The 22,966-nt window shown below is 36.7% G+C and overlaps 1 protein-coding gene across 2 annotated transcripts in view; it reads left to right on the forward strand.

Moving 5' to 3' along the window:
* ANKRD28 (ankyrin repeat domain 28) overlaps positions 1–22,966 on the forward strand; it is a 118,898-nt gene that overhangs the window by 34,431 nt on the left and 61,501 nt on the right. Inside the window, exons 1-2 of one of the 2 annotated variants that reach the window (XM_010200623.2) lie at positions 9,658–11,090; positions 12,161–12,244. In XM_010200623.2, coding sequence (XP_010198925.1) covers positions 10,974–11,090; positions 12,161–12,244 — 201 coding nt within the window. In that variant the 5' untranslated portion in view covers positions 9,658–10,973. Of the gene's footprint in view, positions 1–9,657; positions 11,091–12,160; positions 12,245–22,966 lie in introns of those variants that run through there. The other variant, XM_061996525.1, reaches the window with a different exon arrangement.

Raw genomic sequence — 22,966 nt, forward strand, 5'->3', positions numbered from 1 at the left:
ATACACTGTCCATGAAGGGAGCTCAGCTTATGGGTGTGTTCTGTACAAAGCAATTGCATCAATTTCTGTCGCAAGGAACAGTGCGAATGCTCCCACTGCCGCTGTGTTGACTGTCAGCCCATGATGAGCTGGATCAAATAAGTCATCAGCACAAAAAAAAAAAAAAGAATAGGGGCAATTGGATCACACAAGTGCCTGTGCTGGCACAGGAAAGGGATGTGAATGTGCAAGGGTCATGTTGGGGAGGGAGGAGTGAAAAGCCTGGTGGCCAGCAGTTAAAATCAGTCATCTGCTTCCTCAGATGTCATTTTAAAAAAAGCCAAGCCCAAACAACACCACAAATAAACAAAAACCAAACAAATTTATTGACTGATAAAGTTTTAGTTTGCTAAATTAGTCTTTTGTTACATTTGGTGAAATTGAATTTAGTAATCAACTTCTCAGCTTTTTAAGAAAAATGCTTTTAATCTTCCAAATAACAGAAATGAAAAACTGTTAGCAAAAGTAACTTCTACAAATGTGTGTTGCCTACATGCTCTTGTCCTGAAGGGATGTGTAAGAGCCCTGCTAGGAGCTGCTTCCTTGGTGGGCAGTGAGGGAAGGACACTGCAAGATTGGAAGCAGCAGGGCAAGATCCTTGGCTGTTGCAGTATTTCTTCTTGCTCGGTTTTGGGAAAAGCTGTCCATTTTGGCAGCTGCAGAAGATTCAGACAAGCTCTCTCATCATGTAGTAGCGTGCATATGCATGTGTGAATATGTGGATTTTATCCAGCTGTGTCTTTCAGAGTGTTTCCAGTTGCCAGAAAGGAGCTTGCTCTTGGACACAAGGGAAGTATCAGGGGTTCCTAAAAACTTCTAGGAAGTTTAGCTTCCCTCAAACAGCAAATCCTGAAGCCTGAGGCAGCTGTGGACACACATGATTTTTTTTGAATAATTAATATACAGGGATTCTGAGTGTTTACATACTGAAGAGAGATAAAATACATAAATGTGGAGGTATCCATAGCAACTAGAACTCATTTTGCTCACTTGCAGGTAGTATTTTGAGTTTGGAAACAAAATCCCACATGTGAGCTCACCAGCTGAACTGTGGCTTCTGTGGTCCCAGTCTATTCATGTCTACCCAAAACTATTATAAGTATTGCACTGGTAAGAATTAATCAATGAATCAAGACTCTTCCTTCCCAAACCCCATCCTGCAAAAAAGCCCCTCAGCAACAAACTTCCCCCCTCCCACCTCCTGCAAGAACATTCTGCCATGGGTGGGACAGAGAAGGAATCTGGGCAGATTTTACCATAATAAGACTACTAAATTGTCTCTGTTCAGATTTTCCTACTTTTTTTTAAGGTTGAGAATTTTGGAGCTGTTTAGTATTTCAGCCCCTTCCTTCTCTCAGCATTGCTGACTTCCAAACCTTTCTGCTCGGAGAATTTCAGTAATGACAAAAATGGAGATTAGCTGTTTTAGAGGTGTAAATTTTGTTCTTTTCTCATGACAAAATCTGAGCTATGTTTTGAGTAGTAGAAACTGTGTGATCTTCTGAGAAAATACTTGCTGCTATCACTCTGTCATTCTAAATAGTGTTTCCTCTTGATAATGCTTTTTAGTTGTTTTATTTGTCAGATTGTTATGGTTATGAGTGAACAGCACAGAGACATCCAAAGCTAATTTAACTTGCCTTCCCCAAGATGGCTAAACTTAGAAAGTGTTAGACAGAAATTGTTTCCAGGCAGATCATCCCCTTCCTGGTGCTTTTCTGGTAGAGGAAAAGCAGTCTGATTTATATAGTTGCTCTACCTTAGGGTTTTTCTCCTTCTTCAGTCCGACACTTGTTGCTTCCCCTCATGGTCATTTAATCACTGGAGGCCAATGAATGCTGTACAACACTTCTCTGGATGTTTTGCCTTACTCTGTTCTTAGCTTTTCACAGGCTGTTTGTTATTTCTCAGTCTTAGCTGGTTATCTCTTGTTGTTCCTGTGACTTGGTTGAGTACTGGCTATGTGTGGATTCACACATAATTGTGTGAAACCAAACCAAACACAGGCTAAGATAAAACCCCAGTAATACAAATGAAACAAGACAAGTAATGAAGCTGATTTTTGTAAATGCAGCTAAAATCAAACTTAAATAGGCATTTTTATCAGTTGACAGTTGGTGGGCTTTCTGATCCTGGCCTACAGAGATGTGACCCACTGAGCTTCTTGGGATTCATATGTTGTTTGGGATAGGGGGCAAAAAGTACCTCCAACTCCTTTCCTTTCATTCTGCCTTTGAGAGTTGAATGGTTCTGTTGAAAGCAGATTGATCTTATTTTCTTAAATAGTCAACATCTTGTTTTCTTCAATAGTCTACAGCACTTTGTTACAAAGAAAAGCAGCCGATTCTGGAAATATCCTAAGCTGATGTGAGTCATGAAGGTTTTAAATAGTTGGATGTGATGTTTTGTTTCCTCCCTACCATGGCTCGAAATGGTATGAATCATTTTTTTTTTAGTGTTTCCCAGATGATAGTCTGAGCGGAAGTGCAATGTGTTTCTGACTCAAGTTCTTAGATGTTGGTGGAGCACTCCCAAACCACTGCTGGTTTTGGATGTGTGGGAATTCGATAGGAACTTCAGACAGACGTATAAAGGCAAACATTTTGTTACCATGGTAACTTATCCAAAAGGATTCGTATGGTTGGCGACATAAAACTGTGAAAGCCCTCTAGTGACTGGCATAACTGATTTTTCTGCCTACATTGTGTAAATGGTACAAGATAAAAATTCAGTCATGGGTATCACTTCTCAAATTTGTAGAAGGCCTTGTAGAGCACTAGGATTGATGTTATATTTTCATATGGCTATCTGCTACTGTTATTACCTGTTAATTTTTTTTTTTTTAATGAACCCGAATCTCTTCCATAGTTTCATACACTCTTAGTCAAATTCAGCTCTCTTTGTGCTTTCTACATTACTTGGACCACAGCTCAGAAGTAAGTGTAACTAAAATGGTCCTGAAAAAATTAGTTAGCTAATGAATTCTATAGGGAAAAGAGAATGGGAAGAGGAGAATGACACATCTGTGTTAAGGAACAGCATTTGGGAGGAATAACCTTGATGTGACTTGGAACGGAGTAACCGATTTGTCTGTCATACTGCAATGACAGCTTTTATGTTGTCGTTTAGAGTGGAGCTAGTGATACAATCGAACTGGACACTTGTCATAGGCAGCAGAGCAACTCTCATTTCTAGAAAGCTGCCTGACTAACATTTGCTTTTTCAGAAGCTCAGAAGTATGACAATCCAGCGAAATTTTAGGTTTCTTGGCTCCAGCTAAAACGTCACAATTTCCAATCTCAACACTGTCCAGTGCTGAATCTGGATGTGTTGCATTGTGCTGCCTTTCGTTTAAAGTGGTTTCCAGCCTTCAGCACAAGGAACCTGAAGAAAAAAGTAAAATGAAGATAAAGGTTATTGTTTCATAGCCCTTACAGCTAAGTGCACCTTAATGGGAAAGCTGACTGGCTCTACCAGACCCAAAGTTATACATTCCTAATCTGCTGGAGGAACAGCAGCTTGTTAAAAAAACAAAGCAAAAAAAGCATTCTAACTCAGGCAGGTTAGAACTTGCTCTTTTCCTACATAACAGTGAAAGATAACACTCAGTTTTGTTTGGGTTGATTTGGGTTTATTTTATTCCAGAGCTGGTAGATGAGAATTGCTCCTTTTCCCTGGGATGCTGGTATAGGGAATTGGTTTCAGTGCATCAGAGCAAGAAGAAGCTGTTAAACCTCCGATGTCATACTTTAGAAAACCCCCCGGAGATTTACTGACATTCAAGGACGCAGTCTGAGAGGCCTGTGGTTGTCTTCTGTGTTGTAGCATCTGCCCTTCTAGCTCAGACCATGCACTGGATTTGCAAGCCCCATAATACCTACTGAAGAGAGGAAAGCAAGCCTATTGTATGGTGAAAATAAGGCAATGTTATGTTGACCTTTTGTGATGTTAGGGTTTTTTTTGTAATAAATTATGAGCTTCGTTCAGCTTTCTCTGCAGAAGCACTATTGCAGAAAGAAATTTTCAAAGGGGAAATGCATAAAGTCAGCAGTAGAGCACGACTATAGATGAGTAGAAAAGTAGATCAAAGGAGATGAACTAATTCTTCTGAATGTATAAGTGTGCCCAAAGGGAATTCTCCTAGTGGTTTTACCAGCTACTCTAATATAATTTAGTAGAATCACATTTTCCTCAATTTATAAGAGTACGTGCAGTACTGATATAAACACTTTCAAGGCAGTGTGATGAGTGATGTAGAACTAAGTTTGGGAATTCTGCACTTATTTCTTTGTCCCAGCTAAGCTACCTATATCTGTTTCTTCTCCGTGGGATGTCAGTACCATCTGTGACAGTTGGTTGATGCCTTCCAGTGTCTCTGGGTTGTTATTTTCGCTCTGCTATTGTTGCGTTCCTATTCAGTCTCATTTCTCCGCAACTGGCTGAGTCGTGCTGTGAGAGGACGACTGACATGTGAAAGAGCAAACAGTGGTTGCTGAGGCTGGGACTTAGAATTTTGTTTTGTTTTGTTCAACTCTGCTTTTAGAGCTGATGTACACAGCTGAAATTGTTGCTTTTGCTCATTATTCCTAGAACAATACTGTGATTATTATTACAATTGATGACATTTTCGGTGCCAGAAAACAAAACTAGCTGTGGACATGGTCTTAGCTGGAAAGAACTAACGAGGCCAGAAATATTCCTGCTATCAGTGGCCTTTCTGCCTTTGCTCTGCCAGCAGGTGAAAATCCTTGTAACTGATCTGTGGGCCTTGCTTTTCGTATTATGAAAACAGTTTTTAAAAGCTGTCATACTTGCAAAAAAAAAAAGCCTTAAGTGTACAGCTAATAATTGTGGGTTTGTGTGGGTTTAGCAAATGCTGAAGTGTTTTGCCTGCATCTCTCTGACTGAGCTGATATTTTGAGATATCTTCACTTTCTAACAGTCGTTTTCTGTCACTTACCTTCTCCCAAAATGAAAAGTGGCTTTAAAACCAACATGTCCCCTGTTCAAAACCCACACCACGCTACCTAGTTTGTCTACATCTGTCTGTCTTCATGGATGCAGAATTATCTAAACTATCCATAACTACATATGTAGATAGATGCATCTTTTTGTGATCTCTCTCACTAAAAGAATACAAAAATAAAACTCCTGCCAGTGAAGTTAAAAATGGCTTAAAAAAAAAAAAAGGAACTGATATCCTAGCTAGAAAATCATGAGGGAAGATGCTGTTCCCTCAGATTTCCACTTTCTTTGAAGGGAGATAGGACTTGTATTTGCTTTTCTGGTTTTTAGGTATGTCTATATGTAGTTTTTTCTAATTGCTAGATTCCATATTCTGGATGCCAGAGATAATTCTGGTACTATGGCAATTGTAAGATGCTTCAACTGAGAGTTCCCTCTACCAGTGTATTGTTCAGGCATATAAAATGTGAGAGAAGTCTTAAATGTAAAATTGCATAAAAGACTTCTTAGCATTTTTGAGATATTTTATTGCTCTTTGATCAGACAATATTTCTGAAGTATTTAAAAAAGGTTTAGTTTTGTATATAAATTAAGTTTACCTGTCAATCACAAACAGACATTTTTGCATTATTTTTTCTTACGCTGCTCAAATAGAGAATATTCATTTACTCGATTTTTATTAGTTGTGGAGTCATAATAAAAAAATATATATGACTGCATACAATAGTTCTGTAGATTAATAGAGGCTATATACTTGCATGAGAAAAAGCAAGAACTGCCTGTGGTATCCAGGAGGTGCAAATGAAGCTATTTTACTTGTCCTTGGAAGCAGAAATGTCAACTCTGGAGGTTAAAACTACTCTCCTTTTTCTGTATCCCAGCTGTGCATATGTTCTGGAATAAACAGATGAAAATTGGGAAGAAAGGTAGTAATTTCTTGTTGCTTTAAACTGCTCTTTTTCCTGACTCCACCTCATTCCCTTGAGACTGGGAAGGAAACAGTAGAGGAGTTTGGATGAGTGACTCACAAGGCTTCTAGAAGCATTGCAACTTATATTCGTGGTGAATGTTGAACACTTACCTCTGTCTATATGTGGGCAACATTTTAGTAAACATTCTAGCTAAATTATATAAAAATCTGCTTGTACTGGGACATGGCTATATACTTAGAGCCATAGCTATTATAAGCAAACTTTGTCTTCTGAAGAAATCCATGGATTAGGTCTTTGCCTTGCAGAGCTGATAAAGATTGCTTAAAAAAGAGCTTGGTTCTAATTATTTTTTTCATTTTGCTGCAACTTGACAGAACAATTTCCTTACTTTCCTAGATCCTTAGTTATACAAAACATTAAATGAAACCAGTTGGATTAATCTCAGCCCAAAACAGACTTAAGTGCTTACTGACAAGAGAGAAATCTTTATTTGGGTAGATTTGTTGAGACTGAATGTGCCTCAGTGAGGTTTTCAGTGTCATCATCAATGCTGCTCCTGTCTTCTGCTCATCAGTTCCTAGAGAAAAGGGTACATCTCTAGAAGAGGTTACTGTTTTTAGCTGATTTGGAGTTCATGGATTTTTTTCTCTGGTATAGACATGGCTGCTGTCATCTATGTCTTAAACTGCAAGTTTCATTCTTGTAATGTATTCTCTTCATATGTGCTCATGACAGAGTTTTGGAAGTTGATTTAGTTAAAGGCAAGTGTAGTTTAGTTTTAAAGTTGTAACAATTCATTTGCAGAAAGTTATCATGTCAACACAAGCCATTTTTAAAAATGCATATCCTCACTATTGCCTACTTGAAAATGTTATGATGTTATTGAATAGATCACCTCTTGAGCCCCAGTAGATGTGACATTTTTTTTGTTGTTGTTAGGCCATTTTTGACTCTTCCTCCTATTTGTTTAATAAGCTTTCTTATTGGAAAAACATGACATTTGGAGAAGATGGATGCCGATGACCAGCTGTCCTCAGTTCTTTTTGTTGGATAAAGTGAGAAGCTTTTTTCTTTTTGGAAATGCAGTGTTCTTTCTTTATACCTTTGCAAAGATCCGTTATGATATTTGGAGAGGAGACTTAAATTAATCCGCTTGAATTTACTCTGCTTTTCATTTTGTCCTGTTCATTATCTCTTCTTGCACGCTAAAGTTATAAGTCTATAAATCTGCTGAAAAGCTAAAACCTTAGTTTAGTTTCTTTCAGTAGAGCTGTGAACTTCAACTGTTGATGTTCAGAATAGCTGTTAGGTAGCATTAGAAACTCGTGTCTTACTCACTAGACAGATATCTTGAGTGTTTTTTTTCTAATTTGAAAGAGATGATTAGGGATGGTGTTTTCATTGAGGTGAAGGAAGTACTTTCAGTTGAAGGGGATAGGAAGAAGGGAAGGTTGTTCTTTTAAGCAAAAGAAAAGTATTTCTAGAACTGAGTTGTCCTTTGATTATGGAAGTTATAGAAGTAATTGCACACACACATTTCTAGCATGAGTAGGGTACTTTTTGTCAGCTTACTTGATTTAGATTGCTCTCAAGATCAATACAATATTGACTGAGTTGTGTTGATTCTCTTTCTAATGCAAACTGTAATGTATTGGCTTTTAACTATTTGACTAGTAATGTCACCATTCAAAAATGCGTAATGTTATGTAAGATACAGTATGTGCACATGCTTTTGGAAGCAGTTTATATTTATTTTAAATATAGATAAGATTTCTAGAATAATTATTAAAGGAGTTTCAAATATTCTTAACTTTTGAATGGTCATAATTAACTGTGACGTTCCATACACTTTAAAGATTACTTAAATTTCTGATTTTAAGTGTACTTTGCATCATTAATTGCAAAGGTAAAAAAAGGAAAATTTCTGGATAATTTGAACTAAACTGAGCATTATCTTTTATCTAGAAACATGTCCAGTTGATAATTCCAAGGAAAGCATATGGAACCCTTAGCATTTGCTTGCTACATAAACGTACTGACTCTTGAAAAGTGTTCGCTTACACAAAATGTATGGACATAGCTAGAAAACCATTATCTAATCAATATGTGTGTATAGTATGAAATCCAAGTGTGTGTTACTAGGGTACTTCACTTGTAGACTTAGAATGTGATTGTTCTTTTTAATGAATATTTAGTTACGCAAGTTCTAAGCATCTGTTCCTCAGGGTGTTTTTCACGAGTGGCAAAATATTTTCTAGGTTGTAGTTGCAGCAGATGAGCCTTGAAGATGTCCATATTTTCATTTAAAGTGTGTTTTTGCTGTGGCCAAGGGCATGAGTTCTCTTTGTATTCATGTGTATCTGTGTTGTTCCTTTTGAATAAATGATTGAAATGCTCGAACAAAGCAGTGTAGTGTACAAACCATTGATTTCTTGTAATTAAGACCAAAAGTATGAAATTCCAAAACAACGGGCTCTATATAATGAACAGAATGCATTTACAAAGATGTTTGTTAGTCACATGCTGTAAATAAGAACACTTGGGAACTTGGAATCTGAAATTCATGGTGAGTCAGAAACTGATGCTATATTCCACCAGGCCAGCAGTCCTGAGCTCAGGGAGCCCTAGGCTAAGGTATACTTTTGCACTTATAAAAACCTCCACTTGCATGAGTGTCAGTAGATGCGTGTTGAGCAGTTTATAACGTTGCAGTGAAGCTATTGTAGGCATTATCATAAAAGCAGCGTGAGCTTTTCCTGCCTGTGGCCCCCAAAGGTGGGAATTCAATATGTCTATTAATACCCAGACCATTTAATATGCCACTTAAAGTGTCTTTCTCTCTGCCTGGATTCATATGTGAAACCTGACTGGAAATGCTTTATTGAAGAAACTTGTTCACCATTGAGAAATTCTGATCCTACCAGCTACTGAAGGACTTGAGAAATGCCTTTCATACTGCACAGCAGAAACAGAAACCCTCCCTCTGTTCCTGTAACACTGAAGCTTATCCAGCAACTTTGACAGAAGCCATTTACATAATACACCCACAAGCTAGCACCATTTAGGCAGATTCAAGCTGAAATATTTATTCAGCAAGTTTTAGGGCTTTATGTTATAATTTTATTATTATACTCTAATGTAACTTTTTCAAGCTGGGGGTATGTATATTTATACTAGTTGCAAAAAAACCCGATGAGTTTGGTCATTAATAGCTGACTTTTTAATAGTCAAATGAATACTTTAAGAGGGATTTTAGTTACATTTAATTTTCAGAGTATTTCTGTGTCCAGTTTCTTGTCTTCAATGAGTTACGTAGGACTATTGCTGCTTTGACCAGTGCCATATGAGAACAGCTAAAATACTGGAATTGTTTACTCCTTAAGCTGTTAGTCAGCAGAGCCAGTACACCAGATTTCTTTGCGGCTTTTAGTGGAAAATATTAAACAGTCGCTCTTTCTTCAGTTACAGGGTTTTTACTTTTTCAGCTGTGTTAGTCACAGAACTGGCACAAGTGTAACTGCAAAGACTGCCCTCAAAAAAAAAAAAAGATGCTTTTTTTTTTATACGCCAGAGGAAGTTGCATTGGGAGCAGTGGCTGGGTTCTCTGGTAAGTGTGACATGTGAGCATTACTAGGCATTTCATCTTGCCCCACTGCAGTCACTGCTTGCCGGGCTGCTGCTCAGTGGGAATGCTGCCGTGCTGCTGGTTTGTGCTCTGCTCCTATGGGTTTTAATGATGACCGGATTGGACGGCCAGGCTTATTTTTAAGCATTGCGAAGCTCTCTGCTGGTTGTGTAATTTAATTTGTCGAGGAAAAAAACCTGATAAGCTGAAGCTCTAACTGAAGAGAATCAGGTTGGCACAGTGACAGATGTTTGGATAAAGAAGTTGGCTCAGAGAAGATGTACGGAGTCTGATTTTTTTTTTTTTTCCCCTCTTCCCCCTCAATCTGAATGAAGACTATCATGGGAACTGCATTCACATGGGGATCAAAAGAAACACTTGAGTGATGAACTGCTTTTGCAGAAGAAATCTAAGGCAGTAATTTGAGCTTTTGTATGCGGTAGCTAGCTTGTTTTGCTGAAACATTCTTCCTGAACAGTATTTCAGCCTGACGCGTTCCCTGATGGAGAAGCCACAGCTACTGCCCAGTGAAGGGAGAATAAGCGCTCTGCATTGCCTGTGTCCCTGACGGAGTAACACTGTCTCTGCGTTGCTGTCATTTGGGGAGGCTGGATTCAACCGGCAATATTATTCACGGAGTTCATTGTCCCAGCGGTCTGACTCATCGCATGTAAATGTACTGCAGCCGTGCTGTACGTTGCAGATATTTTTCTTGCATGGGAAAGAATTATTTTTCTCTAAGGAGGTCCTGAAAAACTGCTGGAAGCAAGATGCATTTTTCTGTCTGGACTGTTTTTAACATTGAGAAAAGAAGCTGTAGAAGGAGGTGATCGGAAGGCGCGTTTATTTACAGTCACCAGAAAGCCTGCAACGGCTGATTTAAAACTGACCTTGCAGGAGTGGATATAGCTGTGGCTGTCTCTCCCGGAGCAATTGTTCCTTGTTCCGTCCTCGATAGGACTTCTGCAACAATGATTTTACTGTGGGGATAGAAGGACACAGTGGAAGTTGTGACATTAACAAAGACGAATTTGCTTGTGAAAGGACAGCTGTGTGCGACAGTGCTGCTCGAATGGAATGGGATCTTGGGATATTTTTATCAGCTGTTCCACAGTTTCATTATTGGGTTTTTGATGCATAGGGATTTTTTTTAAAAGAAAAACAACTTTTTTTTAGCATTGTCTTTAACATCTGGGATATTTAAGTCCGAAAAAAAATGAAGTATAAGGGGAAATTGGAATATCTCATTCTAAATGCTAATACACCAGTGGTAGCACTCACAAGTTTGTGAGGGCATGTGAAACAGGTGAAAATATTTTCTCTATGGTCTCCATTGCAATACCTGCAGTCTGGTTCCAAAAATACTGTTGCTGGCATTTTTTTATTTGCCTTTGCTTCCTCAAACGGATCGAATGAGTCGAGTCTGCATTGTTGTTTTGGAGGAGGTGGAAGATGATTCTCCCACATTTATTTCCAAATTACCTCAGGAAAACGTATCTTTACGTCCCTCACCTTCCGGAAACGTGCTGGTAAGGCGTGTTGTTTGTTGGCATATTTCCTGCTTATAATACTGTTGCAAATACCAGTAGTGAATTCCCTAAGAATAACATGAATATGCACAATGTTGAAACAAGGTAAGGTGGTACAAACTGCCTGTACTAAAGAGAAAAAAAGCTGAAACTTAGTTGTAGAATTAATATTTGCAAAGACTCTTTTTCATGTAACTTGATTTATGGTGCAGTAGTAATAAATCACAAGTCGTGTGTAATAGCAGAGGATCTTTAGAGAGTTTGGTAAGCTGTATTTGATGTAAATGGTTTTTTTCTCCACTCCTCATTCCTCAGTGGTGCATTTATGCTGTACTATTTCAGAAACCGATGTAATCATTACATTGCAGTAATACGCTATGTTGATTTTGAGAACTGGTAGAATGTGTCATGTACATCAAGCAAGAACAATTTGAAGCTAAAATAAAAAAAGAGCATAAATCATCTTGATGTAACTGTTAGGCTCAACTTAGCACTTTCTGGATATTATCAGCACTGGGACCAGGCTTTTATTGCTTCAAATTATTTTGTTTTGTCAAGTGACTGATTTAAATCTTGCTAGCATACCTCAGGAGCTTTTCTTACTAAGAAATCTTGCTATATTTAGTAAGAGATGTGTGCGTGTGTGAATTTGTTACCATACTTATCTGATGCACTTGCTTTTCCACTCTTCTAAACAGGTGAAAAACTCCTAGTGACTTTGGTCACTTCCTACTCTAAAAGAGGTTTGTTTGCTTATAATGCATAGAATTTGCAGCATGTAACAGCCCTAATTTTAGTATGCGAATTCTTCTTTTCAGGTATTATAAGCTAGTCTTATTAAAAAAATATATTTCATTACCTGTGAGTATATTCATGTGTTTGAGGTCTCCAAAACTTGGAATTCTTTCAATTCTCAATACTGTTACTGGTTTCTCTATTTCTCCATCTGGGATGTATTATTTTGTCTTAATCTTTTGTTTCTGTTATGTATCAAAAACCCCATATATATATATATATCACTAAAAACTAAAATGAGGTTATATTCTAAGATGTTATTTCTTTTATTTCAGCCACCATTGGTTCAAGCTATATTTAATGGAGATCCCGATGAAGTTCGAGCACTGATATTTAAGAAAGAAGATGTTAATTTTCAGGTAAAACCAAACGTCATTAGCTTGAAATACATTTCAATTTTGTTCTGATATAACTTTCTACTGTACTAATCACTTTAAAGCTTTGCTAATTTGTGAGCTGTAAATTTTATTGCTTTTATGGAATAGACAAAGTGAAAGTCTACGTACTCAATACTGGGAAGGAGCAGTGTAAATTTGTGCATTTGTGTTGATAGTAAAGATCTAATTCTATATTCCTTGAAAATATTAGTTCTGCAGTGCTTGGGTAACTGAAAAGATTGTTTATGCAGTTGTATCAGACTTCTTAGAAAGTCAAACTGGTTAAGTATGATGCTGTGTAGACTTTGATGCTTTTTAAATTAAATACAGCATGTAACATACATTAGAGTATTGTAAGAAAACAGTTGGGATTTCAATAGATAGATTTAATAGTTTTTTTTTTAAAGGGAAGCTTAAAGACTATATTAATAAGTAAAAATGAAAACTGGTGTTTACGTCCTATTTGCTGTGCTGCTAACCCAGACATTGTAGATTTAAAAATTGTACTGAAATGCAGTTGGAGTTTGTTAAACTGAGTGAAATTCAAGATTTGAACAGCATGCAGTTACTGCATTTACTTTTAATGAAAACTCTAATACACGTTTGACACTATAGAAGATGATTCAACATAAACTCTTTACATAGATTATAAATTTGACTATTAAACAAACTAACATAAACCCATTAGAGCTTAACACTGTGGGAATCTAGATAGCTGTTTCCCCTCCAAAGGCATCAGAACAAGAATGAGTCTAAAAAGCAAAGGATAACAGCTAAGTGCTACATAGTGGCCAGTGTAAGACCATGATAGTTGCATTTTCTTCTTGAGAGATGTAAACTAAAAGCAAGTACTTAGTTTGGTATGTGTTTGACATTTAAAAGCATTCTGCAGAATGTATCTGACCAGTGCCTGCTGAAGTATGAGAGCACCCTGCCGTTTTCTTCTAATTGGAAGAGCTTGAGTAGGACCCTGTATAAATAAACTTGCTGTCAAAGTTTTGTTTGATAAGGTTGGACTTTTTTCCTCTCCTTTTTCAGTAGTTTTGCATGTTCTTAAGCAAGCTTGAATGATGGATTATATAATATCAAAAGACTTATTTTTTTTTTTAGTTATGAGAAAGCTAGCTGTGTATCCTTCCAGTCCCTTCATATATAAGCTGTGGGCACATTGCTGTTTTTATTTTTACAAGCTGATTAGTCTGTATTTGTTTCACTTATATTCCTCCATATTTAGCATTCATAGTTACACAGTGACTGTAAACAAAGTTAGGTTGGTATTGGCCTCTGATAGGTTTCAGTATGTATGTGGTAGTGGTTTTGGTTTGTATTTTGTTCTATCTCAGGTGTGTCAATCAGTTGCCCTTAAATATGAAGTCAGCAGATGTGCCTAATTAAGAAAGCACGTTAATTGTTTGATGTCTTTGAAGAAGATTGCTCCAGACTGCTCAGTAGTTACAGTGAAGAAAAATGTAGGCAGAATATTCAAGATCTGGAAGTTTTAACACTTTATATCTCTTTTTTTATTATTATTTTTCAGGGGCTACCTTTCCCTTCAACAGAATGCATCCTAGGCTAGTAACACCCAAAGTGCATTTAGAATTCGTCAAAACCAAATGTACTATTTTTTTCACAGCCACCTTCAGCACAGGCAGCTGCTTATCACACATGACCACTCCTTCCTACCATGGCACTCCTAGTGCTACTGCAGTATTACATTGAAATTAAATAGTAAAATATTAAATTAAAATATTGCATTCACATATATCCCTTAAAACACTGGCTTTTAGGACAAAAACAAGCATTATAATTCTCCCATTCACTGACAGAAATTAAGTAAACTGCTTAGTGGATTTTTCTTTGACTATGTGTGTGTTTTGTTCTTCTCCTTGGGTTTTTTGTTTGTATGTGCTTAACGGGAGATAATACATCTCTACATAGTCTCATTCAGTTATGTCTTACAGATTACTGTGGAAAGGAAGGAGGGAAACAGCAAAGAAAATGAAGTGGTTATGTGTGTTTCCTAATAAAGAAAAAGATCATGATAAACTGTTTTGACCGTTATGGATTGTATTAGCACAGTGTATATGTAGGATTTTTTCCACTTCGCTATCCAAGTGCTTCAGTACAGTTGTTTGAATGCCAGAGTCATTCTCTCCACCGCATCTGCAGTCATTTCCCCCTCTAAAGGGCAACTAATTATTTTGAAGTTTGTATTTTAATAGTTGAAATTCCTTCCTTTCTCTCTTCCCCTGAGCAAGGGTTGGTCTCTGTAACCGGACACTTAGCAGGGTTCTGCAAATTAATTTTGTCCAACATTGAACTGAAGATAGAACTATTGTAGGTCTTTGTTGTGACAGTGACATTCATCTAGGAAATTAAAGTGTCTTGATGAAATGTTAAGTGGGTTTTCTTCCTTCTGTGGTCATCCAATTGCATTTACCATTTTAGTTTTGAGGTACATTATCTTTACCATTAATCGTAGTTGGATTTAATATTCTTTCAAAGCTAAATTAATTGAGTCTTTGTATGTGGCTTCTCAAAGCTAGGCTGTGGTAACTGTTTGATTTTATGATGCTATCTAAAGATTACACCCAGGCTGGGCTGTATTGGAGTACTATTGCTGAAACAGATGTTGTCTTCTAGCATATACAAAGATTTTGAGATGGATGGCCTTTCATAATGTCAGTTGCTCTGTGCAACTGTAAGATGATGTACTAATAGCAAACGGCTTTTTTCAGGAGGAAGATTGTTCTCTGTTCGTGCCATGCCAGCTTTCTTGAGTCACAGACTCAGTCTAGATTTAGCAAGTATGTATTGTGTTCCACCCTGCAGTTGTAATCTTTTGTAGAGAAAGAGCAAATTGAGTGTGTCTCTAGCTGCTTAAAGTATGGTTTGAAAAGGCTTGCCTTTTGTGCAAGTTGCAAGTGTGCAGCTTTTTTGTATACAAAATTGATTTATAGGAAATTTGTTAAAATAGGGTTTTTTTTGAAGATAAACTCTCTTGAGGCTCCAATTAATGAAGGAAAAAAAAAAAGGGACAGGGATTGTTTCTTCCTCCTCTACCTCAAGAAAACTTGAGAAACTGTAACTGCTTGTTTCATGAATCAGGCTTAAATAACATATCATGTATGTCAAACCTGATAACAATGTCTTTTCCATGCATGGCTCTTGCTCTGTGTTTGTATGTGTATATATATGTTTAATTTTTTTTTTCTTGGTGCTGCCCTGAACTTCAGAAATTTGACAATAAGGAAAATCTTGTAACTGACATATTATTTAATGGGAATCTTCCACATTTTGACTTCTTACTGATTAGATTAATATAGCTGGTTGGAATTTTGTGTGCTTCTCAACAGTTAATTTTAGCTAACTGAATTGCATTGCCTTTTGTAAATCATTATTTGTTCATATGGGGTTTTTTAAGATTTGGAGGCCTATTACTGTTGCAGACTGACATTTCTGTGTGTAACTAAAACTTTTATGAGTAAGTTCAATTTAAAAGGACATGACAACTGAATATTTTATCTCAACTATTTGTTGAGAATGTAAATCTGTGGAGGGAATACCAGATCAGTGTCAAAAATGATTTAAAGGTTGCAGATATGACTATTGAAATGATTGTTCAAAATCAGAACAATTTTTCCTCCTTCTAGACATATGAGGATAATGTTTCTTGCCATGAAAACTGATTCTTCACGTAACCCAATATGTAGTTTTTATAACCCGTTTGCACTTGATCTTAGCCGAGGGGCTAAACATCTGATCCGCTCTGGTACTGAGAGGTGTCTATGTGCCCCTTGCTCTTCTTGCACTAAAGCTAAACAAGCGCTTCTTCTGGAGGAGTCCCAAATCTCATAAGTCTCTCCTAATATTCAAAAGTGCTCAGTGCTCTTATATAAAATAGTGATGTTGACATATGTGATAAGTGACTTTAACATGAAGCACCTTTATCTTACGACTCGTTGTGTTTTGTGAGATGAAAACTATGAAACATACTTCTGCTGCATGTGTGAGTTTGTTGGACTTTTTTTTACCATGTCAGATGAAATTCCATATACTGCATTGAGGACTGTAATGATTTCTATTCTGGACTATTGGTCATCCAGCACAGCTCTTAATCTAATGGTCCTTTCCTGTAGTAAATAAAAAAATAAGCTTAACAGCTCACCTGCGCTACTATTTTTGGGAAGGGAAACCAAAATAAAACCATAGAACCAAACAGTCTTGTCTGCCTTTGCTCCCCCTGCCCTAACAGTAAAGTGTTGCCCATAAATCCCAAGCTTTATTCCCGAGGCTAACAAGGGATATGATCCAGGAGTACCAAAGAGAGGACTCAGTATATGTATCTGACTTGACTTTGAGTCAAATGTGGTTTTGCATTATTTTGTTTTATTTGCATACTGGGAGAACGTTGCTGTGTGTTGTTCTAGGTTAAGACACAGCACTTTATTTCCTGTTGATTTTCTAATTCGTCTTACTTAAGCCGTTGCAGGCATTGGAAGATGAGAACAATTTGTTTGTTAGCCTAGTAACAAGTCTGGGACTAATTATACAGCTTTGGGTTTAGGTACCAGGAGAATTAGATTGAGGGTCTCAAATATACTAGTAATTTAGGAATGAATAATGGAAATTAAAGCATAGTTTAGAAACAAAGAAAGATTCTTTGTGATGCTGGTATTGGTCAGCAAGCTTCTAAAAAGTTAAATGGAAAAAGTAGGTAAAGAATGTATGGTCTCCTGGCTTTCATCTTTATGCTTAACCTTTTGGATTGAACTGTTCGGTCTGCACTCTTGAAAGTGCAGCCTAGAACAGGAAAACCTGAATTACTTGACTGCAATTTTTAACATTCTACATAATTTGTTAGAATTCAGCATTCTGATCATACAAATGAATTCTGTACCCATCCTGTACATTGAAAGAATTCTATATATGTCATTATGTCTAAGACTAATTGCTATCTATTTCAGCAGTTACGTAGAAATACCTCTCAATGTAAAGAATATCTATTAATTTATTATTCAAGATAATAAGTAAGTATCATGGACTTGCTTAAAAACAAATAAAAAACTAACGTGTGATGAGGTAGCAATAATCTTTAGGAATTTTTTAACCTTTCTGTTCATTGTCTTTCTATAGCCAATTATTTTACCAATGATTAATGTGGAATTTTTTTGGTTTTGGTAAAAGCTGTGCATGCATGCAACTACAAATGTAAAGTCACTTTAGTTAGACATGTCTATACCTCTAAAACTCTTTCTGCATTAATTGCTATGCTTAAAGTGTTTGAGTAAAGCTTTTTTTTTATTAGTGCCTTTTGTAACTTTAGAGTTATATTAGTGTAAGAATCTGTTGGTTGAGACAAATAGAAGCTGCTCAGAGCAGGCTGATAGATGATGCTTTTCAAATAGCAGTGATTTGTCTTCAATACCATTTTTCTGTGCTTTGTGAAGAGGTCAGGGAGGCTATTTTTAATAGGGAGTGCAAATAGTTTTTAAAATGACAGGCATGACTTTGACAGTGTTGCACAGAGATTTGCATGGGACAGATAAAAGCAATGGGAAGACAGGTACGTCTAAATAGTACTCCTTTTCACATCAGGAATACTGTGACCATTGATCAGAAAAAAAGGATTGTGGCGTTTCATAATGTTTTGTGATTTGGTCCACTCGAAGTATGCTTGCAGAGAAATAATTTTCCAGGCCAATTAATCTATAACACCTCTTGTTACTAGATAAAGCTTTTGGCAATCAGAGCAAAGCTACCATGTGGTTTTTGTATCTAAACTGGTGAGAATAAATAGTAGTTGAAAGCTAGCATAATGTAGCAAAGGCTAAGCAGGAATTGTGCAGTTTTTAACTCTTTAATCTGTGTTTCTGAAGAGTGTGAGATTATGGGTTTGCCAACTGATCTGTTTCTCCCAGACATGCATTTGACTCAGTGTTGGTAACTATTTTGTCAAATTTCTGTGGGCAACATAGGCTACTTGCATGAAGGACTTTTTTTTGCTGGCAACTGGAGTAGGCAACAAAAACTTGCCCAATTGTGTTTGTTACTGTGGAGCAGCATTTTATTGTATTACCTGACAGGATAGACTGTGCAGGCAGTACTCTTAACTTCTGGTTTGCTGATTTGAATGTGAGCAAGAAATTAAAAAGGCATCCAGAAAACAGTAAAATATTCTGGAGAGCACTATTTTACTATTTTATGATCCTATATTAATAGGTCAGGGTGTGAACTTTTGCTTTCATAGTTGTAGTTATTGCTAGAGAGTTTCTATATGACAAATATTTAATAGAGACACTGTGTAACTACTGTAACTTGAACTATGTGGAGTGACAATGTGAATGTGTAGCTGTAATAATATCTTATGTAATAAAGTACGTAGACATTTTTGCACATTTTCCTCTTGAGAACATTTTTTTTCTCTTGAGTTTTAGAATGAGGACAAATTTTAGTTTCCCGTATTTTCTAATATGCAATCATAGCTAGTATGATTCTAAAGATGTATAGCTTCAGGTTTTATTGATCATATCTGGGGGAAGATTGTTTTAAAACTGCTAGTTTTCCAGATTCTTTAGTTATTTAAAGTTCTGTTCAACTTTTGAGTTGTTTTTTTTTCCACTAGACAGGTTTCTCCTTGGTTAAAGTTAATTTGTAATCTGTTTTTATTTCCAATTTAGAGCGTAGCAGATTTGGGGGCTAAAATTACAAGTATTTGTTAGCTTGAAAGGATTTCGATATGATGAGAGCATAGAATGAGTTATAGAGTTTGATACTTGTTATTTTCATTCCATTTAGTCCGTTTATCCAGTTAAGCACAGTGACTTGCTGTTAGTTTTCCTGCAAATAAGTACTCTGTATTGAAAAGAAACATATATACATGTGAGTATATGCTTACATGATGGTAAGCATGTAATGAATTGACAGTGAAAACAATCGTTTGAAATAGCTGTAGGAGATCAGACAAGAAATAAAACATTCCTGTATAAACAAATAGTAATAATGAGAATACTTTCAGTAAAAAAAAACCAAAAATCACTGAGAAATATAGAGCTTGACTGGGTGCAACAGCTCCTGCCTGGAACTCAGCTTCAGGTGCTGCAGCAGAGAGTTTGCAAAGTCTTGTATTGGGCAAGTGGGAGGCAGCAAGGCCTTAAAAGAGAGCGGGTGACATCAGGATGGGCCTAAGAAGCCCAAAACATGCCACATGCACCCTCAGGCACTCCCACTGCTGTTTCTTGAATGATTTTTGTAACCCATCTTAATAACAATAATTGTATCCATCTCTTACTTGGAATAGATCTCTAATAAGAATTGAGAGAGCTTTTGTAATTAGAGGCATTTAAAGTAGTTAATGTCTGTATTTATTTCGGTATGTTTTTATTTTGCATGAGGTATATGTTAATTTTTTTTTTTTTTACATGTATGAGAGAGACTAATGGCAGCTCTCCTCTTTGCCCATGGACTTCTAATAAAATACAGCTGTAGAATGAGAGCAAGATGTTCCTTTCCTCTTAAACTTTTGCTTGGACTTTTGTCCAATGTGCGTGACAAAGTACTATACTGCTTTCTGCTTCTAGATAGTCTCTGCTCTAAACTTTCTTAATGTTTCCACCTCAAAGAGGAACCTGTTTCCTGTGTTATTAGTCTGATGAAAAGAGTTATGAGACTCTCCTGCTTTATAAAGTATTCGATTCATTGAAATTTCTTTACATCTCCTGCTGAAAATTCTGTGAAGAATACTATTTCTTGGGAGAGTTTGGTCTTGTGTAAACAGGAGCAGGTTCTGCCTGCTCTTAACATACAGCCATGCATCATTTTTAAAGTGGTCCTGAAGCATCTTGCATGCAAGGAGGACTAGGAGTTGGATTTTGGAAGGATGTTATGTGAATAGCACAAGCAAATGTGTGTGGTGTTTTATTAAGATACAAAGTTAGCTTGTAAAAACATCTTGCCACTAAATATACTCAAGTTTTAATGAGGTATTTTGTAGTGAGTTGGTAAGACTTCAGCAGTACCATATGGGAATGTCCAGGGGTTATTTTGGTAAAGAATTGAGACAGTTCTTAAAAACAGGAATATTCATGTTATATATATCTGAAGGAATAAGAAGAAACTTTGTTGGAATGTAGGTTTTTCGTGTAGGAAAGCTTCTTCCTCTTTAAAGGGTGTGATATGAGTTTGTTTAATACATGGATACAAAGCCTGACTGATTCCAGAAATGGAAAACTTTGGAAAACTAATTTTTCTGAGTGTTCTAGAAACTGGCTGCAAGTTGTGTGTTGTTAAAAGTAACCACCAGCCACTTCAGATTTGAATTCATAATAAAGTAGTGACTTACTGTTAACTTCGAAGTCGTGGATTTCCTGTTCATTAGTGTGGAATATTTTTTTGAGTCTGTCATCTGTAATCAATAATCAGATATTTTATTTCCTTTTGAGTGGTTTAGAGGGAATCGTGTTTTTCAGTGCCAACATAATGTGTGATCAAATGTTGACTTCCTTCTGACATAGAAACCGATTCGGAATATTTTAAATACAAATCTGTATAATTAGGCATTTTTCTTCAGAGTCAGAACTCTTTAATGAGTGGACCTTGACAGTCCAAAAAGGAATAATCCCTTACTTCATGTTGATAACGTATTTAGCCGGTGTAAATGAGATTTTCAGATGTATTGAGTTATCATTCTTATTAGAGTGATAGAAACCTTCAACAGAGTTATGGGATAATATGACTAACATCAGCAAATTTGCTACTTGGTAGAACGGATTCTATGGACAGTGGCTCTCAAAGTTATAGCAAAGGATAGGACTCTGAAAAGAAGAATATGCTTACATAGCATGGTGGTACCACTTCCAGGTAATGAGAAGCACTCTTTAGAGACTTAAGCGTGGATTACCAACAGTGTGATATTCTGCTCAGACTAATTCATCCTCCCCATCAGATCTAGTAAGCTTGCCTAGTGCTATGCTAATACAGTTAAACTGTTTGCTAAAGAGGCTCACGTGTCTGCATGGCAGTGTTCTTACCCTGCTAGTTGTACACAGAATTTGTTTTACAGTAACTGAGGATTTGACAGACATGTTTTGTTTGGTCATTGTTATTTCTTTAACATAGAGAAATTTGAATTGATGGAGAGAACCATGAATAATTAGATCAATTTTAAATGTGGTTTGGGAATTTTGTTGGAGTCTCCAATGTGATTCTTAATGATAATGATTTTGTAGATTATGTCCAATCTGTTTTATTAGTTTTAGTAATTATTACTCAAAATTGTAACCTTAAAAATGTAATTGAAGTTCTGCATTTCCTGAGGCTTTTATAAAACAAGCCAGAGGCAGGGTCTTGAATAGTTAGAGCTTACTAAGATTACTTCTGGCAGTTGCTGTGCCTGTCACGCACAGGACTGGTATTTGAGAACAGAACATGCCCACTGATGGAGCAAAGAGAAGAAAAAAACTCAGTAGAGTTAATGTGCATCAACTTCCAACATTGACACAGTCCTTAAAGAGTGCATTGCTGGTAATAGCAAGATAGGATTTGAATTTACTGAATATTTGCAGTAACTTTCCATGTGAAAACTCTTCCTGCATATGCAGCATACCTTTGAAGACAATTTGCAAGTGGTTAAAGATATCTTACATATTGTGGAATATCTAGTGCACTATCAGTAAACACTGTCATTTCCCTCATACAGTTTGGCCCTTGTGCACAGACTGTACACAAATAGTCACACCTGTAAGTTCCTTAAATTTACTCCAATAATGGATGTATATGAAAAACTCAGAAAAGAAAATGTGTCTCATTTGTTTGCTACGTATTGTAGGGAGAGCTATTCCATAAATGCTCTGGGAGGAGGGCTCTTACAGAATGTTGGTAGGTGGCTGTGGGGCCTGGAAAGGTTTATACCTGTATCAAGTCTGAGGACAAATGAATTGGAAGTTCCGTTTGCAATGACAGATCTCAGAGACCTTGCTCGAGAGTCTGTCTCAAAAGTTCAGGTACAGTGTCCATTGGGAATATTAATTTGGGGGGGATTTTTTGCAGGGCTCTGATATCAGCCTGTATCTTTCTATCTCCAAAACCAATGGGATTCCGTTCTTTTTTTTCAGTCTTTAGTAGTTCCTAGTTTATTGTCATCCTTCATGAATTTCATTTCAGTTTTTATTTACATGAAGTGCTAGTTATATGCGTATGGGCATATGTAATTATGGTAATTTATAAATAAGTTGCATGATGGTGACTTCCCCGTCTCAAAGGAGTGTGAATGTCTTGCTTTAGTTGCTGCTAGTTCTCCTTATAATGCCAGTTATCTATAAGCTTATCCTGTATCCATTTAGACCAAGGGATAGTGCAAATAAACTACTTTGATCTGGAGGTTACCAACTTACTTTTGGAGGAGTTTTGATGCTTGCTAGTAAAGGTTTCTTTTGGGGTTTTTCTTACTGTCATCCTTGTTCTTCAGAATAGATATGTTTTGCAGGATTTTCCTTGCCTAACAATTTGTCTCTAATAGCATAGATAGTGTAGTGTGCTTCCTTGAGTCAGATGTTCAAAACAGTTAAAGTGTCTCTGAACAGAAGGACTTCACAAATTGCAGTCAGATGCCCCTACCTCATAAAGCTATTTAACTTAACACACACAAGCACAATGTTGAAGCTTGCTCCAAGAATCAGCACTAACATTAAGCATATAACCTGAAAC

This window comes from Colius striatus, chromosome 5 (assembly GCF_028858725.1).
Source record: "Colius striatus isolate bColStr4 chromosome 5, bColStr4.1.hap1, whole genome shotgun sequence".
Lineage (NCBI taxonomy): Eukaryota > Metazoa > Chordata > Aves > Coliiformes > Coliidae > Colius > Colius striatus.